The following is a 12,726-nucleotide window of genomic DNA, read 5'->3' as shown; positions in this document are numbered from 1 at the left end:
ACCCTCCTTCCTGAAGAGCCCCTGCTCGCTTCTCAAGCCAGCTCTTCTCTTCCTGCAAACCTCAGCTTCCCCTTCCCAACCCTGGGATCCTCTGTTCCAGCTGCCTCCAGGCCTCCTCTTCGCTGCTGGCTTCTACTCCCCTTTCAAAACATGGCACAAGTGGCTGGGCAGCCCTCCTGAGCGCTGGCTCTGGCCTGGCCTCGGTAGACTGATGCTCTCCTTTGCTGCGCACTGTGGGCCCTGGCCTGCTGCCTGTCTCCGTGGCTGCCTCCCCGTGAGGCTGGGGGTGTTTAGAGACCCCCAGGCCAGCCAGTAAATGTTAACTCAAGGAGCGCCTCCTTCGCCATGGGTTCAGCATGTGGTCGTGGGCCAAGCCAGGCTCGCTCTCCCTCCCGAGATCACTTTCTGCAGCCCACTGGCCCTTATGGTCACAGGGCAGAAGGTGAGGCAGGGCCTCGGATGCGGTCAGAAGGATGGTTCAGGCCGCGGGGCCGGGCAAGCAGGCGGGCCGGGGGGCTCACGGCGTCTCTGGCAGGACCTTCTCCGCCGGGACGTGCTCTACTACAAGGGCCGACTGGACCTGGATGGCCTGGAACTGGTGGACCTGGAGGACGGGAAGGACGGGGAGCTCCATGTGAGCGTCAGGAACGCCTTCCGGCTGCGCTGCGGCCCCTCGGGGGAGAGCCAGCTGCTGTGCGCCAAGAAGCCCGAGCAGAAGCAGCGCTGGCTCAAGGCCTTCGCCAGGGAGCGGGACCAGGTGCGGCTGGACCAGGAGACAGGTGCGAGAGCCCGCTTGGCCTGGCCCCACCGCGAGGGCCCACCCAGCCCTCCGTGCCCCCGTGCCGGGGAGCCGGCTTGACCTTGGGACTGTGAGAGGCCGGTCTCACACGGGCAGAACCTCGGGGTTTGGCGAGGCTCTGGGACACGTCGTGGCTTCGGCCCCAGGCGTGGGTCACTGCCCCCCGCCACACGCGTGCACACACTCCATAGGGTGGGAGCCTCTGCTCAGTTGGAGTGGGAGGTGGGCGCCGGCCTCCAGAGGCCTCCCCCTGCCCCACGTGAGCACGGCATTCCTCTCCTGTCCTTGGGCCCCTGGCCATCACGCTGGGCGGTGACCAGGTCGGTTCTGGATCTGGCAAAGGAGCCGCCTCCACAGGGCCGAGAAAGGACAGTAGGCACCAGCCACGTCGGTGAGCCGGGCAGGGTGAGCGACGGGGCAGGGCGACGAGGGAGGCCGCCGAGAGGTGCACCAGAGCGCCCCTGCGGAGCACGTCCTCCGCCTGGGCGGCCGAGCCAGGCTGGTGGGGCGGGATGCTGAGCCCCCGAGTACCGTGGGCAGGGCCGGGTGCACAGAGACTGCACTGGTGCCAGGGCAAGAGGACCGTGGCAGGGGGAGGAGGGGGGTGTGGGAGGGCAGCTGTGGCTCTCATTTGTGGCCCCTTCTCAGGCTTCTCCATCACCCAGCTACAGAGGAAGCAGGCCATGCTGAATGCCAGCAAGCAGCAGGCTGTCGGGAAGCCCAAAGGTAAGCAGGTGGTGGTCCCACCTCCACCCACAGCAGCCCGGCCCAAAGCAGGGTCAGCTGGGCCTGGGTCCTCAGAGGTGCCCACTGCCCTTTGCAGGTCTGTGTTCCCAAAGGTTGGTGGTGAGGGGCCGCTGGTGAGGGGAAGCCTGCTTAGGCACGCGGTGGATATTCCTGCTCTCCAGCCCCGCAGGCTCCCGGGAGCAGCACGGTGCTGTTCGGTGCCAGCTTTTCCTTCCCCAGGCAGGGCTGCTTCCTGGCAGCCGGCCTAGGCACCTCGTGGCAAGGAACTAACAGCCTGTTCCTACAGAAACGTTAAACGCCCCCCCAAGAGCAGCTCCAGGCCTCACGCCTTCCCACGACCCCTGGCCATCCCCCCTGCAGACCACGGAGGGCAGCCCAGGCCCTCGGGTGTGGTCAGCCCCAGGGGAGCAAGGGTGGGTGTTGGAGGCAGCCCGGGGACGGCCCGCTGCCCCCACAGGCTCTGCCCTGTGCCACGCGGCTCCCAACACACCTCCGACCCCTGCTCTCTTCCCCTGCCCAGCCCTCAGCCGGCCCTACTACCTGACACGCCAGAAGCACCCAGCTCTGCCCACCAGCCTGCCGCAGCAACAGGTCCTGGTGCTGGCAGAGCCCAAGCGGAAGCCGTCCACCTTCTGGCACAGCATCAGCCGGCTGGCGCCCTTCCGCAAGTGAGCCCACGCCCCGCCAATGGCACCATCTGGACCTGCCCCGCCGGCGGGCCTCCAGCTTTTCCTCCCCGGCCTTCCTCTGCCTGTTACGCAGACTGGAGGTGGGAGGTGCGAGGTGCCCCCATTCCCGGTTTCCTCCCCACTACTGGGGCGCTGGAGACGCTGGCTGGAGAGGCAGGCCCCCAGCACGTGAACCTCCCGCCACCCTCTCGGCCTGTGCGGGGCCTCCTGGGAGCCACAGCTCAGAACCACCACCAGGCCAGCACGTGTGAGAATGCCGCTTTGGACCCTCTTCTTGGGACATCTAATCGTCCCTCCTGCCCCTGGTTTCTCTGGGCAGGAGACGTCTCTGCCTTCGGCCACCTGCAGAGCCAGGCTGTGTGCCCCTCTGCCCTCCTGTTCTCCTTGCAGGCCCCCAGCTGGTGAACCAGGCAGCCTGCGTCCCTGGTGGGTGGGAACCAGGAATTCTGCACACAGAAACATCTGGCCCAGAGCCCACCCGTTTTTGCTTCCCAGCCCCTCTCTAGACACTCCTGGCTGCTGGACACCCTCTCTTCACTTGTGATGTGTTTGTTTATAGTGGAAAGAAAACCATAGTCAGCTGAATACTTCTGTCAGGGTTTGTGACCAGTCCACCTGTAGCTGTGGGGTGATTCCAGAACCTGGTTCCAGTATTTTTTGTTCAGATTTTGTTTTTCTAACGGTAGAGAAAAAGAATTGTTAGTGACACAGAAAGACTGCCTTACCCTAAGTGAGCGTGAGAAGCCACAAGGACTGAATTCTGTGGCCCGGCACATAGGACTGACCCACCCAGAGGCTGGCGGGCATGTGGGTTGGAAGGAAGCCCACATCCCACAGAGGAGGGGCACCAATGAGTGTGGCCAGGGCCTGGCTTGGGGCACGGAGCCGCCCCTGTGGCCCACGGGAATTCAGCAGCATGTACAGTCACTCTTGCACTACACCTTCTCCAAGCCAGAAACCACATTTAATTTCATAAAGAAACTTGTGAAAAATAACCTGGCTGCCGGCCCTTGTTTTCTGTGCATTTTCTCGTCCGTCCCCTCGCCACTTATCTGTTTCTACCCCAGGCCTTTCCTAAGACTAGAGGAATGAGCTAGGCCCCAGGGCTTTGGTGGACAGAGGCTTCAGAGAGGCTCCGGGTAACTGGGAGCTGTCTCAGCACCTCCCTGCCTGGCTGCTTCCAGAGTCAGTCTGTTTAGCTGAAGTGAGTTTGGGGGACAGGCAGTCCGTAATCTTTCTGGGTCTCACCTTCCTCCTTGGTGAAATGGGGGAGGATGTGTCTTCCTCCCAGGAGGACCCAGGCCACAGGACCACAAGAGGAGGAACAAGGGTGGCTTCCCTCCCCTTACCCACAACCTGCTACCTTCACACCCGTACATACTGCCCAGGTCACTGGGGCTGAGCCTGAAACCCCTGGACTTCCTAACTTAAGAGACACTACACCTTCCATCCAGGCCAAGCCACCTGGAGACAAAACCTATGGGGAAAAATCATGAAAATCACAATATGCAACACAAGTCAATCTTTATTGAAAACTGCAGTATTAATACATAACAATTCTTGTTACAATAAACGTGCTTTTAAGAATTTTAAATCTGAGCTCATCTACTCATCAGATTGCATAAAAAATTAAAATAGTACGAATTTACACATAATGGAATTGGCTCAGGATGGGTGTTCCATTCCTTTGTATTGATTGACACCTTAAGTTCAATGCAGAGGTGAGGGGGGCCTTTAACACTGGAAGACAATGCTGACTTAAGTTTTAAAAAAGTACTATGAGAACGGTCTAAAAAAAAAAAAGTATTCCAAAATCCTTTTAAAAAAAACAAAAACCAATTTCCTAGTCAGTAACAGTGGCTCCCTGGGGTCTCTCTTGAGTGGCCATCACAGTAACCCCGCCAGGAACACATGAGAGCTGGCCTCAGGTCCAGCCCAACTGGTCTACCAACCACTGGTCTGCACGAGGACCTACAGGAGACCAACAGGGCTCAGGAGGCCAAGCCAAGACACTTGTCATCTCCAACACACCAATCCTGGGAGCACAGCATCCCCTGAAGCTCACTGCAGGCTCCCTGCACAGAGATGCCAGCCTCTCCTCGTCTCCCTGTCCCAAGTGACTTGACGTTTGATCCCGGGGATTCAAATAAGATTACCCCAGAGGTTTTCTGTTCAAGAGAATAGGGTGGGGAAAGAGACAAATCCTCTGAAACATGTAAGATCAACTCTGCAACTTTCTACCTGAAAAGATCAGACCCTCCTTTGCAGGCTGTCCTCTGCAGGCTCCTTTCAGAAAGCTCAGGTTGAGTAACAAACAGCTCAGGACAAAACAACATACCAACATGTGAAATGTGCTGGAGGAGAGTCACGCGGGCCACCCTTCCCCTATGCCAACCACTCCTCTCTAGAGACACACCCGTCCTTAGAAAGCACCAAGAGAAGAACCAGAAGCTGCCCCCCACCTCAAGCCCCACACCCTCAAGCCTGCCCTTGCACGGCCAGAGGAAGTCAGGCAGGCGTCCCGTCTGGGCAATGCCCAGGCTGGCAAGAACGGGGGTGTCCAGCCGTTAGCTGCCAGATAGGGAGAAGGTGGCCCAACTGGTCTGAGTAATACTGTTTCCAAATGTTTACAAAGGACAGGTGAAGAAGTCTGGGTTTCCTTCTTAAAAAGCAAGCCCCAATACTGATGCGTCTGGTGCCTGCCATCCTTTCTCCACCTGCTGGCAGGACAGCACTACCAGAGATTAGTACATCCCAAGCCCCAAGAATCTGTTTCCTCTTGTTTGAAGTGCCGATGCCAGCAGATGGAGCGAGGCACTGCATGCCCAGCCTGGGAAGGGCAGGGCGCGTACCGACCAGTTGTCCAGCCCACAGCTCAGAACCACATTCGGCTCCTGTAAATACTACATTTGCATAGCACTCAAGAAACAGAGTCACACAATACGACTGGTAGGCTTAATAACCAAACCAATAAGAATGCTGAGAAAAGGTTGAACACAAGAGACGTAAAAGATTCTGGAAGCGCTTCTGTGCTTGTCACCATGAATGGCCCTGGCCCGGATGCTGGCCTCAGTTCTCAAAGGCAGCAGGATGACGGGACCATCACTCATCGTGAAACGTTCAGTCACCTGGCCCAGATCCAAACAAGATTTCCCTAAGCAGAGAAACATACCTTCTAAACCTTAGGGGAAGGCTGAAGAATAAAATTTCTTAAAAATATTCATGAAAAAAAAAAAATATATCCATGATGATACCTATGTTTATAGGAATTAGTTCCTTTACTTGCCTGTCTCAACTTCTAAAATAACTGTAATTTAGCTGAAAGACTCTCAAATTAGGAATGTCACATATAAAAAATGCAAAATTTCTCTGAATGTTCTACTATTGTGCTTAGGATATCAAATTATGCAACTTTGTAACAGAAGCTCTATTCCTTAGTTAATTTTACTGGAACTAAATGCTGCTAAAATTACAACATATGATAGTTTTGTTACTATTCATTATATCCAGATTCTCACCTGCTAGACAAGATCTACCTTCCATATTTGGTAGCTGATGCCGATAGTTTCAAAATTAAAAAGGTTTCCACAGAGATGTATTCCATAATGCAAAAGTATCTGATGAAGTCTCCCAACTCAACTTCACAAAAGGGAAATAAGATTTTTAAAGAAATTACAGGGGGGAAAGTGTTTATAAAGCTGATGTAAATGGGGAGAAAACGAAACCCACTCTTTTCTTTCTCTTGAAAACACCATTTAATTCAGTGCTCGTGAAAACACTCACCCTGTGTGTGCCAAGTCTCAGGCAAGCTGGAAGAAACAGCCTATATAATTTCTCATAACTTCCTCCTGAATTCAAATGAGTCCAATCCTTACAGGTAGTGGCATGTGTGTTTCTGTGTGTGCGCACACTGGGACGTTTAAAAAGCATATCCTAAACTCTTATTTTCTCCTATCTTATTACGCTAAACTGGGGAAACCAACTTCTCTGTTCAGCCCCTGGAACCCTTAGAACATATTGATATTACAAACCGTCCACTATACAGATGGAATTACCAACAAAGAGTTGAAGTGGACAGTGTGCCTGGGGTAAATGGCTGCTACTCACACACACACACACACACACACACATATGAATACACACATACAAAGGTGGGTTAAGTGCTCTTGAAGCAATTTAAAGTACTTATCAGTAAACACACTATGTTACAGACATTAGAAATAAATCTTCTGTTTACAATGATCCATGCAAAAATATTCCTAAAACTCTTATAAAATAAAATGTGAAAAAGAAAACTATGAAGAGTACTTACTATAAAAAATAAGGTTACCAAAGGCTCAGGGGTCAGGTATCCACTCACCATCCGGGGCTGAACGCCACCCCAGTGCCGGAGCCCTGACCAGCTGCCGGAGCCGTAAGGAGAGAAAGGCGCCCTCCCCACCTGAGGCCCACAGCGCTTGAAACGACGACGGGGTGGAGCAGGGGCACCCCCGCCCCTGACAGACCGCTGAAAGGGAACAGCCCTCACCCCCCACCCGCTCCGACTTCATCTGAGGACAGACACACACACACACACCCATCGATACAAGTTGGGCACATTTAGGCAAAAATTCCTCTTGGTTTCTTATGTACAATATTCAGATTTTAAACACAAAATCCTTTCTGTGGTAAGTTCTGGCAGGCACACACGTTCTGATGCTGCCTGGCCCTTTGCTGTCCACACGTGCTTTGTGCTGAGTGTCCCCAGCCGCGAGAAGAGATGGCCAAAGGGGCTCACAGACGACAGGCGCCAGCCCTTCCCTCACACCTCCCCCCAGCCATCTCCACGAGCGCCCTCCAGGTGGTCTCAGAGGACAAGTCCCCATCGAGTGCATGGGCCGAAACACAGCCACAGCCCTGCCTCTCTACAAGGAGCAATCAATATCCAATAAAGTTCTGTTCCCTTTTAAAAGTTCTTAAATATACAACTTTCTTCATAACACACAGCTGAATGAAGTCTTTGCCTTCTTTGTGAGAGGAAGAACAACAATGCCTACATATGTTTTCAGGTGACTCAGACATTTCCCGGGCGGGTGGGGGTAGGGGGGAAAGGAATGATTTTTCTAAGCTAAATAAAGGTGAGGCCAATACCTCCTCCAAGTGTGGCTGGTTCTCTCATATATCTCCCATCCCAGGAAAATAATTTAGCTCTACATAGGACTTTTCCATTAAACATATAGAAAACATCATCTCTATCTGTAAGAGATTTGTAATGAAAATTTAGATGGCAGAGAAAATTGCTTTGCTGATACATAAACCACCTTGTGTCCCTAACTGGATTCATGGTAATCCCTAAGGACGTCCACATCACACTGACCCCAAGCCTAAATGGAGAGAAAGCCATTAACCTGGCTGCACCCCAAGCAGCGGTGGCCTCCCCACACTCTCCCCGTCCCTGCAACTCTCTCCCAGTGCAGTCCGTGCAAAAGGAACAGATGGGTGGAAACTAGAAGTCCACGTTTCCAACTGGCAACCCACGTCAACCCCAAAAGGCTGAAGAATCATCAAAGGGATTTCAGATGCTCTATGAAGAAATTCACTTTAACACTTATAACTTTAAGACTTTGCATACATTACAACAGTGCATTAGTGATACAAGTTGTAAAATACTTTTCCATTCCTTTGGATTTTGCATATGATGGTTCTGCATCAGTCACTGCAGGTAGATTGAGCAAGCTTTGTTTTTGTGTTTTTTTAACATGCATTCAACTAGATATGATTCAGAACAGATTAACACTCCCTTTTTATCATTACAGTTAGCTAAAAAATTGCCTGGCAGCCCACCAAACAGGATTTGCTTTAAGACCAACCCACAGAGTCAGTTGGAGACTGAGGGTGCTAGGACCTGCTGGGCCGGCCGTAGTAGTGTTTAGCTAAGTGTCGAGAGCATTAAGAAGAAAGTCCTGGTTGGAGGCACAAGGCCTGCAGCACCAGCTGTGGAACCTCCATGATGTGACTGCACAGCTCCATCCACAAACCTGGGGGGTGGGGAGAAAGATGGACACAGTCACACACAGCTCCTCTGGCACCACTGCTCAGGAAAGGAGGCATTCAACTGGAGGAGGAGATCCACTAGGACAAGAAAGGGCAGCAGCAAGAGAGGCAGCCGTGCTGGTTCCCACGGACCCCAGAGACTTCCAGTTACAACTGGAGTCCTACTTCCTGCAGGAGGCGGGCAGGAGACTAGAGCACAGCCCAGGTAAGGGACACAGTGCAGAGGATGCACAGCAAGAACTCATGGTTTCCTTCTTCTTTCCTCTGCAGAGTCCCAATAAGGACAAAAATTTAAACGCTGCATTGCCTTTGGATCATCAGGTAGCATTTTTCTTGGCAGTATTTAAAATGACACAGATCTCCCATTCTCCTCTTAAAAAAATGCACTTTAGTCACAAGCTGGCCTCGGGCTTCACCAGTCACTTACGTTTGCAGGGTGATCACCACTGGGGGGGCACATAGCTGTAGGTGGGCGTTCCTGGGGCCCGATACGTGGGCACGGTGACGGGGTGGGGGGCGACAGGAGTTGGGGAGTGGGCAGTCAGCAAGGTACCTGGAAGGAAGAGCAGGCATCTCAGTGGAGGGCAGCACCCCACCACTGCTCCCTCTTACAGGGGAGCTCCCGCCCAACCCCCGTGGCAAGGCGGGAGGCAGACAGGAAGAGGGGATGGCTCTGACCCACAATGCTCTCAGAACTCTTGATTATATACAAGTCAAAGATGTATAAACACAGCAAGGTCGCATGGATAGCATGTCTGCAGAAGCCTTTGGGCCTCCTCTCCATAAAAGCATACCGTATTATTTTTCCAGATGAGGTGATAAAAAGAAAACAAAAATATTATTCGGCCTTAAAAAGGAAGGGAATTAGTCACATGCTACAACACGGATGAACCCTGAGGACATTATGCTCAGTGAAATAAGCCAGTCACAAAAAGACAAATTCCGCATGAGTCCACTTATACGAGGTCCCTAGAGGAGTCAAATGGATAGTGACAGAAAGGAGAATGGTGGTTGCCAGGGTCTGGGCCAAGGGGAAGGGGGAGCTGTTTAATGGGTACAGAGCTTCAGTTCTCCAGGACGAGAAAGTTCTGGAGATGTGACACCACAGTGTGATAACACCACTGACCTGTACACTTGGGTTATGGTGGTAATAAATAACTGGAAGAGAGGGAGAGAGGGAGGCGGAGGGAGATTCCCAACTACATGAGCTTCTGAGTACCGTAAGCTAAGCATGTTTTCCCTGAAACTGCAGAAAACTCGGCTGTGTCCATTCACGGACAAGCACCACCTTGAAGCTACAGCCTCACCCGGCAGCCCTCCTCTCCTCCTCCTTCCTGCCTGCACCCACACCAGGGCACCCACACCAGGGCCTGCCATCCCCACCCTCCATGTGCCGCAAACACGCGGTTTCTATCTGTGCCAGACTCTCCTCCGCCTTCACGGGTAAGTATGGGAAAACCAAATAAAAGAGTGACTCTAAGCAGAAACACACATGGTATCCTGAAACACCATTCTCTCCTGACACGTCTTCCTTATACTGAAGTCTAGGAAAACAAAGAGGGAACTATATATATATATATATATATATATATATATATATATATATATATATATATATATATATACATACACATACATATGTATTTTTTTTCCTAAAGACCCAGCCATGGGCAACCAAACGCATTGTGTGTACCTGGCCCCTCACCACAGACAATTCACATGCCCACAGGAGGTAACCTAATCCCTAGACATTCAGTCAAGCCCTCAAACACTCCAAGGTTCCATGGAGACAGGCCCATTCCAGCCACGGGTCTCTTCTGCCTGTGGTTTATTTTCCAGACCTAGGGGAAGCCTGGGGAGATAAAATCAATGTACGCCAAAGGATTTCTATAGGCAGCTGTTATCTCTATGAACACAAGACCGGCTTTCCTAGATTCATAGAAACATCCCCGTTCAGACAGCTTGGCCTGCACTGGTATCCCACACTGAAGGGGAGGATCAACAGGGCCAGCCCCCAGATCACAAAGTACCCCCCCCGCCCAAGCTCTATGTGCTCGCCATAGGCATCTGGTCACTTCTTGTCCCTACAGCCAAGTGACTCAGCTCTCCAAAAAAAGTGGCCCCATCCCATTTGGAGACGGCTACTCAGTCATGGTCTATGGAAAAGGTACTTGGTTCATGGTCTAAACCCCACACTCCAGTCTCAACTGAAAGGAGAGCGAAGAGAAAGGAAGGGAGGTAAAGAAAAACACAACATGCCACTTCTTCCCAAAAGGATCAGATGTCCTTCCACACAACCCTAGCCATGAAAAGTCAAAGCCAAGGGTCAGAGTACTGGTGAGCTCTCCCTTCCCCCAGCCCTCATGCCATCACAGAGCAGGCACCCCAGGGCAAGGACTCACCCGCTGACATGGCCATAGTGGTCCCCGCCACCATGCCCATGGTGACGCCGTTGCCTCTAGGCGGAGGGATGGCAGCAGGGTACACCGTCGCCGGCATGCCGTTGGGCTGCACCACTGTGGTGTGGTGGATGACGTGAGGGGGTGCTGCATACAGGGGCTGGGGGTAGTACGTGCCTTGCTGGGGAAAGAAGAGAGACGAGGGCCACAGGGTCCCACACCCAGAGGGTCAGAGCCCCGAGAAATCGGCCATTCCCACAAGCACAGTGCCCAGGAGACCCCGTAAGACTCCCACAGCGCGCCCCAGGCATACCTGTGCGTACGGGCTCTGCTGGGGGTAGGCACTTCGCACGGGGTACACAGCGGTCTGGTAGGGGTTGGGGGAGGAGGAGTACGGTGGCACCGCCCCGCTGGTGGGGGAACAGGACACTTTGTAAGGTGTGCCAGGAGTGTAACCTGAAACAAAGAAGCCCAAAGCCTTCATTCAAACCCACACTCGGCCAGACACAGGGGACGAACCAAGCATGCAGCGAGGAACGAGGCAGTGTTCCAGCCCCGACCACAGTCATATCTGACACCTCTGCTGAGATGTGGCTTCACTGCTTAGACTTTATGTGCAAGTATTTTTTTTTTCGGGGGGTGGGGAGAAAGTTCTACCGAGTGCATACTTACATAGGAACAGGAAAGAAACACTGGTCCTGTCGGAATTTAAATTAGCACGCCCTTGCTGGGGCACAATTTGGCATTAAAAGTATGTATGTCTTTTAACCCCACCATTCTACTTCTAGAAATTGTCTTAAAGAAACAAGCACAGCACATAAAAAGATGCTCAACATAGCTCATCATCAGGGAAATGCAAATCAAAACCACAGTGAGGGATCTATCGCCTCACACCTGTGAGAATGGCTATGAATAAAAAGAACACAAATAACAAAAGTCGGTGAAGCTGTGGAGGAAAGGGAATCCTCATATACCGTTGGTAAGAACACAAATTGGTACAGCCACTATGGAAAACAGTATGGAAGTTTCTCAAAACACTAAAAATAGAACTACCACATGACTCAGCAATTCCACTCCAGGGTATTTATCCCAAGAAAACGAAAACACTAATTTGAAAAGATACATGTATCCCAATGTTCATAGCAGAATTATTTACAATTGTCAAGATAGAAAGCAACCCTAAGTGTCCATCAACAGATAAAGAAGATGTGGGAAACACACACATACATATGGTCACGCACGGGAATGTTACTCAACCATAAAAAAAGAAGGAAACTTTGTCATTTGCAACATGGATGGACGTGGAGGGTATTATGCTAAGTGAAATAAATCAGAAAGAGACAAATACTGTATGGTATCACTTATATGTAGAATCTAAAAAATACAACAAACTAGTGAATATAACAAAAAAGAAGCAGACTCACAGATATAGAGAACAAACCAGCGGTTCACTGGAGAGGGAAGGGAGGAGGGGGGCAACACAGGGGTAGGGGATTCAGAGGTACAAACTACAAGGACACACATAGGGAATACAGCCAATATTTACAGTAACTATAAATGGAATATAACCTTTAATAACTGTGCATCACTGTATTGTACCCTGGTAACTTATAAAATACTGTACATCAACTACACTTCAATTAAAAAAGAAAAAAAGAAATAAGCATGGATTTGAACAAAGGCTGAACTGTAAGCATGCTCATCACAGTGTTGTTAATTACAGCAAAAAGAAAAGGAAAAACTTGTCGTTTAGACACCAGGGTTTTGCTAAAAAGACTTCTGGGTCTAAGGTACAGCAGGCTGAACACATACTTTTGCCTTTGTCCCCACCCAAAATGACAATAAAGCAGATTAATAAATAAAAAGACACAAAGCCACACAGATCAAGAATAGAGAAAAGACATTTTAGAATCTAATAATTTTGGAATCTTTTTAAAAGTACAAGTGGAAAATAATTTAGCAGACTCAAAAAAGCTGTACTCTCAGCCAGCAGTGAAGAGGGTCAAGCAGCAGCCTGACACCTGGAAAGCCCCTTCCCCTAGACCTAGAAGCTGTCAGC

At 51.3% G+C, this 12,726-nt stretch overlaps 2 protein-coding genes across 4 annotated transcripts in view; one reads left to right on the top strand and one right to left on the bottom strand.

The window, feature by feature from the left end:
* The window catches only part of LOC137226762 (uncharacterized), a 254,006-nt gene extending 250,776 nt beyond the window's left edge, over positions 1-3,230 (top strand). Inside the window, 4 exon segments of the mRNA XM_067742317.1 lie at positions 536-779; positions 1,448-1,525; positions 2,067-2,158; positions 2,161-3,230. Of these exon segments, the coding sequence (XP_067598418.1) occupies positions 536-779; positions 1,448-1,525; positions 2,067-2,158; positions 2,161-2,640 (894 nt within the window). The 3' untranslated portion in view covers positions 2,641-3,230.
* A 512-nt stretch (positions 3,231-3,742) lies between these two features.
* Positions 3,743-12,726, bottom strand: part of FAM168B (family with sequence similarity 168 member B) — a 38,055-nt gene continuing 29,071 nt past the window's right edge. For all 3 annotated transcript variants that reach the window (XM_067742318.1, XM_067742319.1, XM_067742320.1), the window contains exons 4-7: positions 10,981-11,123; positions 10,671-10,848; positions 8,696-8,821; positions 3,743-8,252 (exon numbers count right to left, since the gene is read on the bottom strand). In XM_067742318.1, coding sequence (XP_067598419.1) covers positions 8,709-8,821; positions 10,671-10,848; positions 10,981-11,123 — 434 coding nt within the window. In that variant the 3' untranslated portion in view covers positions 3,743-8,252; positions 8,696-8,708. The remainder of the gene's footprint in view (positions 8,253-8,695; positions 8,822-10,670; positions 10,849-10,980; positions 11,124-12,726) is intronic.

This window comes from Pseudorca crassidens, chromosome 6 (assembly GCF_039906515.1).
Source record: "Pseudorca crassidens isolate mPseCra1 chromosome 6, mPseCra1.hap1, whole genome shotgun sequence".
NCBI lineage: Eukaryota > Metazoa > Chordata > Mammalia > Artiodactyla > Delphinidae > Pseudorca > Pseudorca crassidens.
The sequence above is the reverse complement of the archived record's forward strand: the minus strand, read 5'-3'. Positions and strand labels throughout refer to the sequence as shown.